The 13,568-nt window shown below is 39.6% G+C and overlaps 1 protein-coding gene across 2 annotated transcripts in view; it reads right to left on the minus strand.

Moving 5' to 3' along the window:
• CFDP1 (craniofacial development protein 1) overlaps window positions 1–13,568 on the minus strand; it is a 136,737-nt gene that overhangs the window by 112,801 nt on the left and 10,368 nt on the right. For both annotated transcript variants that reach the window (XM_082676184.1, XM_082676183.1), the window contains exon 4: window positions 13,391–13,518. In XM_082676184.1, coding sequence (XP_082532310.1) covers window positions 13,391–13,518 — 128 coding nt within the window. The remainder of the gene's footprint in view (window positions 1–13,390; window positions 13,519–13,568) is intronic.

Genomic DNA, 13,568 nt, shown 5'->3' on the forward strand with positions numbered 1-13,568 from the left:
CTGCCGATGCAGGGGACATGGGTTCGTGCCCCGGTCCAGGAGGATCCTACATGCCGCAGAGCGGCTGGACCCATGAGCTATGGCCACTGAATCTGCGTGTCCGGAGCCTGTGCTCCGCTAACGAAAGAAGCCACAACAGTGAGAGGCCCACATACCGGAAAAAAAAAAAAAAAAAAAAAAAGATCTACAAAAAGGCATATCATTATGAAACTTTAGAATGCTGGTGATGAGAGAAGATAAAGATCAAGTAGCCCAAGTCATAGGGAAAGTAAAAGAAGACTTTATGCAAAGTATGTTTTGTTTACTTGTTTTACCACAGTACCAACAAAACTTTTCTACCAGCAACCTAAGACAATTCAGTGGAGATTTTCTGAAAAGCGACCTAGATGCAGGCACTGTGTTGAACACGAGACATATAAAAAGATATGACATTGTCTCTGCCCTGAGTGGCTCACAGTCCATCAGGACAGCCAACCATGAAAACAAATCATAACAAAACATGATATATAGTAAGTGGCATAAAGGAAGCATGGAAAAAAGTATAAATTGTGGGAATATCTCTATTAATTTCTTACTGCCAAAGTCTTATTCATGGACTTCCCTGGTGGCGCAGCGGTTAAGAATCCTCCTGCCAATGCAGGGGACACGGGTTCAAGCCCTGGTCCGAGAAGATCCCACATGCCGTGGAGCAACTAAGCCCATCTGCCACAACTACTGAGCCTGCGCTCTAGAGCCTACGAGCCCCAACTACTGAAGCCCGCGCCCCTAGAGCCCTGCTCCGCAACAAGAGAAGCCACCGCAGTGAGAAGCCTGCGTGCCACAATGAAGAGTAGCCCCTGCTCGCTGCGACCAGAGGAAGCCCACGTGCAGCAACGAAGACCCAATGCAGCCAAAAATAAAATTAATTAATTTTTTTTAAAAAGTCTTATTCATATTCACTAGGAAACAAGTTCTTTAAACTGGAATATTTCTCTCAGGGACTTTGATAAATGACACAAAGTAAAAATAAGCAGATTACTGTATATTGAAAATACGCCTAGAAGAACTCCACTTTTAACAAGCAATAAAAACAGTTCGCAGGAATTCCCTGGCGGTCCAGTGGTTAGGACTCGGTGCTTTCACTGCCGGGGCCTGGGTTCAATCCCTGTTCAGGCAACTAAGATCCTGCAAGTCAGGCGTTGACCTAGATGCAGATGGGGTGGGGGGGGCGGGATTCGCTATCAAAATATCTTCAAGTAGGAGAACAGTTAAATTATAGACCACTCCTAATGTACAAGAGGGAACCCTGACAGGAAAAGGCCCATCATTAGCAACAGTTAATTCAAGTGCTAGCAGAAGGAATTCCATCTTAACTTCATTTTCACTTAATCAGAACTTCCTGAAAAGTCTTTATTTATGCAGAAACTTTCCATGACTGACCTCTTCCAAAAGGTGAATCATTTAGGAAATTCTGAGCTAACTGGCTCAGCTGGTTATATGATAGGGAAGGATAAAAAATACTGTATTTCCTCATTCACCAAGGTTAATAAGCTACACATTTTTCAAGTGGGAGAAAACCGAAACAAAAAGGTAAAAATCCTAAATTTAACAATTAAAACATAATTAGAAAAAACCCAAAAGACTAACTGTGCTAACACTACCTTATGCTTATACTTACAAACTCCTCCCAGTCATCAGTAGCTCTTTCTCACATTTCTTAACTTGATACAAAGACAAAAAGGAAAAGCAGAATAATGACATCAAGAGATTAAAAGATATGCTCAAAATCCATTTACCAACTTTGCATCTTACTGTCAAAATTCAGGCCCTTCAAGTTCCTACATGAGGGCTCCTTATAATACTTAAATTTAAGTATAAATAATTGAACTTCTTAAAAAATTCCTGGCAACATGACAATTATTAACAGAATTTTTGTTTTTTTTTAGGGAGAAGGCGTTACACAGAACTTTCACTTGTCACGTTATACATCTCTGCACGTATGTGTTTAAAGTAATAAGCATATATTACTTTTGAGTATAAAACATATGTGCGTGAGTGTGTATATTTATGGAAAAAAAGTTTCTTTATTCATACTGCTGTTTTTTGATAGACACGGTGCTGCCCTCTTCTGACAAATGATAGAAACAGCAGGTTCTCTGAATACTCATCCAGTATTTAAAACAATCACCCATTTGCTTTAAAAAAATGAAAGAGAAAAAAATTTAAAAATAGAAAATTTGTCAGTCAACTATATTTATAAATATTAATAAATCCACAAAATTTAATTTGATCAGGAAATTTAATGATTTATCATAACAACAGTTATTCACCAGCTTTTCTTATTACTCTCTGTGTAAAGTCAATGGTAAAGTTATAATAAATCTTTCTTAGATATCCTATATGACACATGGGAAATAATGCAAGCCAAGAAAAATTTCCAAAAATTTAAAACCTATATTCCCAACGGTATATTAAACACTTTCTGTATTATTTTTGTAGGACTTCAGTTCACTATCAGTGTTCTACTAACCTCTGTTGGATAGCTCAATACTTCCCAGTATGATTTCTGGCAGCAAAACACATTCTTTCTTTTTTTAAAGAGATTTCCCTTTTATTTTTGTTTGTTTGTTTGTTTGTTTCTTGCGGTACGCGGGCCTCTCACTGTTGTGGCCTCTCCCGTTGCGGAGCACAGGCTCCAGACGCACAGGCTCAGCGGCCATGGCTCACAGGCCCAGCCACTCCGCAGCATGTGGGATCTTCCCGAACCAGGGCACGAACCCGAGTCCCCTGCATCAGCACACGGACTCTCAACCACTGCGCCACCAGGGAAGCCCCCTTTTACTTTTAAAAATTAATTAATTAATTAATTTCTGGCTGCGTTGGGTCTTCCTTGCTGTGCGCGGGCTTCTCATTGCGGTGGCTTCTCTTGTTGCGGAGCACAGGCTCTAGGCACGTGGGCTTCAGTAGCTGTGACTCGAAGGCTCTAGAGCTGAGGCGCAGTAGTTGTGGCGCACGGGCTTAGATGCTCCGCAGCATGTGGGATCTTCCCAGACCAGGGCTCGAACCCATGTCCCCCGCATTGGCAGGCAGATTCTTAACCACTGCGCCACCAGGGAAGCCCAGCAAAATACATTCTTAATTCACATCATCAAGATTTATTTAATGGATCCCTAAAATGATTATATGGGAAAAGGGTGTCTTTGCAATGGAGAATTCTGACATATATTGCCTAAGTAGTCTAACTTATTGCCACCAATAATCAGTGTTAATGATGTGATGTACGGACGAGGACAAAACATCATCAATGTAGTATTTTTGTCTAAAGTGATTAATATGAAGTTAACCATGAGGAAACAATGCAACAACCCAAACTGAGAGACACTCTACAACACAGAGGGACTCTTAAGACTAAATGACTAAATGCAGAGTCAGCTCTACCCACCACCAGTCCCTCCCATCAGGACACTTACACAAGCCTCTTAGATAGCCTCATCCACCAGAGGGCAGACAGCAGAAGCAAGCAGAACTACAGTCCTGCAGCCTGCGGAACAAAAACCACATTCACAGAAAGACAGACAAGATGAAAAGGCAGAGGGCTATGTACCAGATGAAGGAACAAGACAAAATCCCAGAAAAACAACTAAATGAAGTGGAGATAGGCAACCTTCTAGAAAAAGAATTCAGAATACTGATAGTGAAGATGATCCAGGACCTTGGAAAAAGAATGGAGGCAAAGATTGAGAAGATGCAAGAAATGTTTAACAAAGACCTAGAAGAATGAGAGAACAAACAGAGATGAGCAATACAATAACTAAAATGAAAACTACACTAGAAGGAATCAATAGCAGAATAACTGAGGCAGAAGAACGGATAAATGACCTGGAAGACAGAATGGTGGAATTCACTGCTGCGGAACAGAATAAAGAAAAAAGAATGAAAAGAAATGAAGACAGCCTAAGAGACCTATGGGACAACATTAAACGCAACAACATTCGCATTATAGGGGTCCCAGAAGGAGAAGAGAGAAAGGACCCAAGAAAATATTTGAAGAGATTATAGTCAAAAACTTCCCTAACATGGGAAAGGAAATAGTCACCCAAGTCCAGGAAGCGCATCGAGTCCCATACAGGATAAATCCAAGGAGAAAAATGCCAAGACACATAATAATCAAATTGGCAAAAATTAAAGACAAAGAAAAATTATTGAAAGCAGCAAGGGAAAAACAACAAATAACATATAAGGGAACTCCCATAAGGTTAACAGCTGATTTCTCAGCAGAAACTCTACAAGCCAGAAGGGAGTGGCAGGATATACTTAAAGTGATGAAAGAGAAAAACCTACAACCAAGATTAATCTACCCGGCAAGGATCTCATTCAGATTCGATGGAGAAATCAAAAGCTTTAGAGACAAGCAAAAGCTAAGAGAATTCAGCACCACCAAACCAGCTCTACAACAAATGTTAAAGGAACTTCTCTAACTGGGAAACACAAGAGAAGAAAAGGAACTACAAAAACAAACCCAAAGGGCTTCCCTGGTGGTGCAGTGGTAGAGAGTTCGCCTGCCGCTGCAGGGGACACGGGTTCGTGCCCCAGTCCGGGAAGATCCCGCATGCCGCAGAACAGCTGGGCCCGTGAGCCATGGCCGCTGGGCCTGCGCGTCCGGAGCCTGTGCTCCGCAACAGGAGAGGCCACAACAGTGAGAGGCCCGCGTACCGCAAAAAAAAAAAAAAAAAAAAAAACAAACCCAAAACAATTAAGAAAATGGTCATAGGAACATACATATCGATAATTACCTTAAACGTGAATAGATTAAATGCTCCAACCAAAAGACACAGGCTTGCTGAATGTATACAAAAACAAGGCCCATCTATATGTTGTCTACAAGAGACCCACTTCAGACCTAGGGGCACATACAGACTGAAAGTGACGGGATGGAAAAAGATATTCCATGCAAACGGAAATCAAAAGAAAGCTGGAGTAGCAATACTCATATCAGATAAAATAGACTTTAAAATAAAGAATGTTACAAGGCACAAGGAAGGACACTACATAATGATCAAGGGATCAATACAAGAAGAAGATATAACAATTATAAATATATATGCACCCAACATAGGAGCACCTCAATACATAAGGCAACTGCTAACAGCTGTAAAAGAGGAAATTGACAGTAACACAATAATAGTGGGGGACTTTAACATCACTTACACCAATGGACAGATCACCCAAAATGAAAATAAATAAGGAAACAGAAGCTTTAAATGACACAACAGACCAGATAGATTTAATTGATATTTATAGGACATTCCATCCAAAAACAGCAGATTACACTTTCTTCTCAAGTGCGTATGGAACATTCTCCAGGACAGATCACATCTTGGGTCACAAATCAAGCCTCAGTAAATTTAAGAAAATTGAAATCGTATCAAGCATCTTTTCTGACCACAATGCTATGAGATTAGAAATGAATTACAGGGGAAAAAACGTAAAAAACACAAACATATGGAGGCTAAACAATACGTTACTAAATAAACAAGAGATCACTGAAGAAATCAAAGAGGAAATAAAAAAATACCTAGAGACAAATGACAATGAAAACACAACGATCCAAACCCTATGGGATACAGCAAAAGCAGTTCTAAGAGGGAAGTTTATAGCTATACAAGCCTACCTCAAGAAACAAGAAAAACCTCAAATAAACAATCTAACCTTACACCTAAAGGAACTAGAGAAAGAAGAACAAACAAAACCCAAAGTTAGCAGAAGGAAAGAAATCATAAAGATCAGAGCAGAAATAAATGAAATAGAAACAAAGAAAACCATAGCAAAGATCAATAAAACTAAAAGCTGGTTCTTTGAGAAGATAAACAAAATTGATAGACCCTTAGCCAGACTCATCAAGAAAAAGAGGGAGAGGGCTCAAATCAATAAAATTAGAAATGAAAAAGGAGAAGTTACAACAGACACCGCAGAAATACAAAGCATCCTAAGACACTACTACAAGCAACTCTATGCCAATAAAATGGACAACTGGAAAAAATGGCCAAATTCTTAGAAAGGTATAACCTTCCGAGACTGAACCAGGAAGAAATAGAAAATATGAACAGACCAATCACAAGTCATGAAATTGAAACTGTGATTAAAATTCTTCCAACAAACAAAAGTCCAGGACCAGATGGCTTCACAGGTGAATTCTATCAAACATTTAGAGAAGAGTTAACACCCATCCTTCTCAAACTCTTCCAAAAAACTGCAGAGGAAGGAACACTCCCAAACTCATTCTATGAGGCCATCACCCTGATACCAAAACCAGACAAAGATACTACAAAAACAGAAAATTACAGAGCAATATCACTGATGAATATGGATGCAAAAATCCTCAACAAAATACTAGCAAAACAGAATCCAACAACACATTGAAAGGATCATACATCATGATCAAGTGGGATTTATCCCAGGGATGCAAGGATTCTTCAATATACGCAAATCAATCAATGTGATACACCATATTATCAAATTGATGAATAAAACCATATGGTCATCTCAAGAGATGCAGAAAAAGCTTTTGACAAAATTCAACACCCATTTATGATAAACACTCTCCAGAAAGTGGGCATAGAGGAAACTACCTCAACATAATAAAGGCCATAAAAAAAAATTTTTAAAAAAAGACTAAATGCAGGGACTTCCCTGGTGGCACAGTAGTTAAGAATCTGCCTGCCAATGCAGGGGACATGGGTTTGAGCGCTGGTCTGGGAAGATCCCACATGCCACGGAGCAACTAAGCCCGTGCATCACAACTACTAAGCCTGCGCTCTAGAGCTCGCATGCCACAACTGCTGAGCCTGCGTGCCACAACTACTGAGGCCTGCACATCTAGAGCCCGTGTTCCGCAACAGGAGAGGCCACTGCAATGAGAAGCCCGCGCACCTCAATGAAGTGTAGCCCCCACTCGCTACAACCAGAGAAAGCCCACGCACAGCCAACGAAGACCCAACGCAGCCAAAAATAAAAATTAAAATTAAAAAATTTATTAAAAAAAAAAGAACATTTTAGAATAACTAGGGAAAGATTTGCGTAGAACTGTAGCTACCAAAAATGTGGCCTGCGAAACTACCTGTTATTGGTCTAAGACAAGATAGGTACTAAAATTTTGAATAAGTATTTAGAAACTTGCTTAGCAATTTGACAATGTCACAATATTCAAGACATGAATGATGGACTCATTGCATTAAACAGAACATAGACCAATTCAGGTACTGTCAAACTTGCAAGGTGGTCACACGTGATATTAGTCTTGTGCAGTAAGACCACATTACATTGTGTATGAAAGTTCAGGGTTATTTTATCAATTAAAACCCCAAAATGTGATAAAATTTAAGCACTTCTTTTTATAAATTTTTACAATCATTTTAATTTTTGACCAAGTGTGACTTTTAAAATTTATAGTTTAATAACTAAATTACGAAAGTAAATTTGGTATTATTTTTTAATCCTCATTTACTGATGGCAAAACAACCCACACTGTATGCTTCTGCAAAAAAAACCCACGTTTCCTGAATGCATCAGTAGTAGTAAACCACATGATGATAATGGAAGTGACTCCGAAGAAATGAAGGACAACCAAGGTCAAACCGCTTTTACTCTATGAGCCCTCATACACTGGGCTTGGGTTTTGATCACTCAGCGCTAAAACCAGTGAGTTCTTTGCAGAGATGTTTTAGCTAATAAAGCAACAAATCCACCAAAACTTCTGCAGCATTTACATATAAAACATGAAGAAATAAGTTCAAAATCAAAAGAATTATTTGAAAGAAAGAGTACTGAACTAAAAAGTCAATAAAAACAGATACAAAATTCCCTATGTTAGCACTGTGGCCTTCTGAGAAAGGAGTACTTTTGGTTGCTAACTAAGAAAAACATATACCACTCCCAGGACATTAGTAAAAGACTATATCAAAGGTGTCTGCTTGGAAATCTTGACAAAGAAGGTAGTTCAAGTACAACTTTCCAATGACACCATGGCTTAAAGTATTCAGGATCTGGCTTATGATGCAGAAACTATTAACAAAGTTAGCCAAGTGTTTCTTCAATGCAATTTGAAGAACGACAGATTATTGCTAATATGAAAATTATTTTAGTATATGTGATTTAATCACGAGGGCGATATAAAGATTCTTTTTTATCAGTTTTTTGCTGACAAACATTAACTGACACTGATCTGTGTAATAAAAGTAGGATCACATGTCAACAGATGAGATTTGAAGTTTACGTGTTTGGAAGAATATGTTCCAATGGCACAGCTGCAAAACAGGGAAGCAGTTTACATTAAGGAGTTTGTGCTAGAACATAAATTAATACACTGCTTCCTCCATTGAGAAAACTCTTACTACATAAAAAAACCCCCACTGTTCTTAGTACAGTAGTAAAAACTGTGCATTATGTAAAGCTAATGCATTAAATTTAAATGACTATTTTTGATAAACTGAAAGTTGATCATAAATATGCATATGTTATAATGCATGCTGAAGTACAATGGTTATGAAGAAGAAAGTGCCTCGAGAATGATGAACTACAGAATAAACTTAGTACTTCTAAAAGAAAAACAATAACCATATGGTCCCCAATTTTAAAGATCTCAATTGGACAAGTAAGACATGCTTATTTGCCTGCTTTGTTTGGTATTTTTTTGTCCATGCTGAGCAGCTTGCGGGATCTTAATTCCCCAACCAGGAATTGAACCCAGGCCCAGCAGTGAAACTGTGGAGTCCTAACCACTGGACTGCCAGGGAATTCCCAGTTTGGTGTTTTTAAAAATCTTAGTACTTTCACACAAGGAAGTAATTCAACATATTTTTCAGAAACAAATAAACTCTAAGAGTAAAAATGCAAGTTAAAAGCCTGAAGAACAGTTCCTATAGGTTAACATGTTTCACAGAATGTTTTGAATTATATTTTCCATAAAAAAAAATCCACACATAGGAAATTCATGCATCCAGAATTCCTTTTTCCCACTGAAATATAACTTAAATTTTTTTTTTTTTTTGCAGTACGCGGGCCTCTTACTGTTGTGGCCTCTCCCATTGCAGAGCACAGGCTCTGGACGCACAGGCTCAGCGGCCATGGCTCATGGGCCCAGCCGCTTCGCGGCATGTGGGATCTTCCCAGACTGGGGCACGAACCCGTGTCCCCTGCATCGGCAGGCAGACTCTCAACCACTGCGCCACCAGGGAAGCCCAATATAACTTAAATTTAATTATAACTTGACAGGATAAATTACTGGAACTGACTACTTATGAAGCACTGAAGATGAACTCTGAAAATACAGTTACTACTAATCATTTCATGAGGTACCTAGGTCAAATCATTTTGCTGTACACCTTAAACTTATACAGTGCTGTATGTCAATTATTTCTCAATAAAACTGGAAGGAAAAAAAAAGAAAATGTAGTTAGTACTGGCTTTGTTTGGAAAAAGTAAAAATGAAAATCCTGAACTTAATGAAACTGCTTTAAAATCCACACTTCCATCCTCATTACTTTCACATTATTGCAGATCAGTGTCTAAATTATCTGTAGTGAAGGACCATGATTTTAAAACTTCAACCTGGTGCAGACCAATACTTTTGTAAAACACAATAGAAAGAATTTATTAGAAAAATAAATTAAAAAGAGGTACAGGACTTCCCTGGTGGTGCAGTGGTTAAGAATCTGCCTGCCAATGGAGGGGACACGGGTTCGAGCCCAGGTCTGTGAAGATCCCACATGCCACAGAGCAGCTAAGCCCGTGTGCCACAACTACTGAGCCTGTGCTCTAGAGCCCATGAGCCCACTATTGAGACCACATGCCACAACTACTGAAGCCCGCACGCCTAGAGCCCGTGCTCCGCAACAAGAGAAGCCACCGCAATGAGAAGCCCGCGTGCTGCAACGAAGAGTAGCCCCCACTTGCTGCAACTAGAGAAAGCCCACACACAGCAACGAAGACCCAATGCAGCCAATAAATAAATAAACAAATAAATTTAAATAAATAAAAGAGGTACAAAAACAGCCCTTTGAGATGGGTTTATGATATTATTTTTTAAAAAATTAAAAAGAGGAAGAGCACCAACACAGAAATAATTTACATATACATCATCCTCCAGGAGTAGGGCTGTCACCAATCCCACTTAGATTAATTAACAAGAAAGATATAAGCTATTTTGACCCATTAAAAACTTTAAAAATTAATATAAACAGCACTTATTCAAATTATGTGTCTAGATGTTAAGTAATGGGAATTGATACTTCTAGTTTTTTTGCTTCAATTATAGAATTAAAAGGTGATTCCTTTTATTAATCACTTACACTCACACTTTCAATGATCAACATGTATAGTTATAGGGAATTCCCTGGCGGTCCAATGGTTAGGACTCGGCACTTTTAGTGCCGGGGCTCAGGTTCAATCCCTGGTTAGGGAATTAAGATCCTGCAAGTCGCAGGGTGTGCCTGCTGCCCCCTCCCCAAAAAAGGATAGTTATGTAATTCTTTTCCTTTTCTTATTTTGTGCTCATTTTGACTGTATTTATTGAAATGTAATTCTACGTCTGTCTGTTAAATCTTATTGTTAAAAATTTGAGCTTGGGGACTTCCCTGGTGGTCCAGTGGGTAAGACTTCACACTCCCAATGCAGGAGTCCTGGGTTCAATCCCTGGTCAGGGAACTAGATCCCACATGCATACTGCCAACTAAGAAGTCCGCATGCCACAACTAAGAGCCAGCATGCCACAACAAAGATCCCATGAGCCGCCACAGCCTAAATAAATATTTTTTTTAAGTTTGCGTTTGTATTTTGTATCTCTTCTTAATTTACTTTTCTAATAATTCCTATTAATTGTGTTTTACAAAAGTATTGGTCTGCAACAGGTTGAAAATTTAAAATCAGGGTCCTTCACTACAGAGAATTTAGATAACAATCTGCATTAATGCGTAATCTACCGAATATGAGAGTTATATTGTGTCACAAAGGAGAAGATCCTTGTTCTTAGGAAACAGTTATGAAGTATTTAAGAGTGAAGTGTCGGGCTTCCCTGGTGGCGCAGTGGTTAAGAGTCCGCCTGCTGAAGCAGTGGACACGGGTTCGTGTCCCGGTCCAGGAGGATCCCGCATGCTGCGGAGCGGCTGGGCCCGTGGGCCACGGCCGCTGGGCCTGCACGTCTGAAGCCTGTGCTCCGCAGGGAGAGAGGCCACAGCAGTGAGAGGCCCGCGAACCCAAAAAAAAAAAAAAAAAAAAAAAAGAGTGAAGTGTCATGATGTCTACAATTCTCAAATGGTTCAGCCAAAACAAAAAGAGAGAAATATGGAAACAGATGGTGGAGAGAGGGGCAAAACATTTACAAGTGGTGAATCAGTATGATAGGTATATGGGTGTTCAGTGTAATACTATTCTTGCAACATTTTTTTTTTTTTTTTTTGGCGGTAGGCGGGGCTCTCACTGCTGTGGCATCTCCTGTTGTGGAGCACAGGCTCCAGACGCGCAGGCACAGCGGCCATGGCTCACGGGCCCAGCCGCTCTGCGGCATGTGGGATCCTCCCGGACTGGGGCATGAACCCGTGTCCCCTGCATCGGCAGGCAGACTCTCAACCACTGCGCCACCAGGGAAGCCCACAACATTTTTATAAGTGTAAAATTTTTCAGAAAAAAAAAAATTGGGGGAGATTAAAAAGTAATACTAAAAGACTAAAAGAGTGGAAATATGTGTATCTATAACCGATTCACTGTGCTGTAGAGCAGAAAGTAACACAACACTGTAAATCAACTCTACTCCAATAAAAAAATAAAAATAAAAAAAGCCACCACCACCACCAACAACAAATAATAACAATAATAAAAAGTCTGCTTCACATCATTTATAAAACTAATAATGCCGGGACTTCCCTGGTGATCCAGCAGTTAAGACTCCGTGCTCCCAGTGCAGGGGGCCCAGGTTCGATCCCTGGACAAGGAACTAGATCCCACATGCCGCAACTGAAGTTCCCACACACTGCAACCAAAGATCCCGCATGCTGCAATGAAGATCCCGCATGCCGCAACTAAAACCCAGCACAGCCAAATAAATAAATAAATAGCACAGGGAGATCAGCTTGGTGCTTTGTGACCGCCTGGAGGGGTGGGATAGGGAGGGTGGGAGGGAGGGAGACGCAAGAGGGAAGAGATATGGGAACATATGTATAACTGATTCACTTTGTTATAAAGCAGAAACTAACACACCATTGTAAAGCAATTATACTCCAATAAAGATGTAAAAAATAATAAATAAATAAATAAATAAATGTTAAAAACAAACAAATAATGCCAAACTTTTTTCTTAGATATATTTTCACTAGATGAAATAATTGTTGGAAACTGGAAATTATTTTTAAGAGTATCAATTTTAGGGGAAATTATACTTACAGAGAGTAATCAAGTCTAATTAATTACTGTCAAGGAAAATAAATGTGGCCATCTATAAAACTGATTGGCAGGCACTTCATCTGTTCTTGTCCAGCTCTAAATTACAGATCTGCTGTTTTCATATTAAAATTTTAAATAAATGGGGAGAAAGAAATTCCGGTCATGTGGCTCTCATCTAGAACGGCCAAGAGTATTAAGCCTATAATGTTTTTCTAAACTAGTAACAAACCTATGAATCAATTTAAAAAATAATATTAAGATGAGGAAATAATATCAGAATCAAATTTCTCTCCAGGTACTTTCAATTCTCACCTGATTTCAAAGGTTTCACTGGGGCTTATACATCAAAATTAAGGGAAGTAATAAAGGGAGAAATAGCCAGTCACAAAGCAAGGCATGAGTAAGTGAAACCAAATACTTAACTCTTACATTTTCTTGTTTCTGTTCAGCCAACCACTTCATAGTGCCCCCAACTACATTACCATATGTAACAAGACCTTTCTCATATTCCCTGATAATCAATGGAACCACTATTTTCCTTGAGTTCAAATATAAATCTTCCACAATATTAAGATGGGGTGGGGGCTTCCCTGGTGGCGCAGTGGTTGAGAGTCTGCCTGCCAATGCAGGGAACACGGGGTTCGAGCCCTGGTCTGGGAGGATCCCACATGCCGCGGAGTGGCTAGGCCCGTGAGCCACGACTACTGAGACTGCGCATCTGGAGCTTGTGCCCCGCAACGGGAGAGGCCGCGACAGTGAGAGGCCCGCGCACCGCGATGAAGAGTGGCCCCCGCTCGCTGCAACTGGAGAGAGCCCTCGCACAGAGGCGAGGACCCAACACAGTCAAAAATAAATAAATAAATTTAAAAAAAAAAAAAAAAAAAAAGATGGGGTGGAATGAAGACAGATGTCTAACACCATTTAGAAAGATGCTCCTTTTTAAAAGTACTAGTTTTGAAGTTTGTGAATGTCATCTTACCTGACTTCTTCACCAGCAAAATCAAACACCTTGGTAATTTTAACTTTTTCTGTTTCTTTAGGTTTCTCTAGCTCTTCTGCTTTGACCAACAATTTACTTGAACTTGTCTCTTCAGCCTCCTCTCTTCTCTATGAAAAAAGAAGTGTAATCAGTTTCATATAAGGATGAAAACTAAAAG

This window comes from Grampus griseus, assembly GCF_964374135.1.
Source record: "Grampus griseus genome assembly, chromosome: 19".
Lineage (NCBI taxonomy): Eukaryota > Metazoa > Chordata > Mammalia > Artiodactyla > Delphinidae > Grampus > Grampus griseus.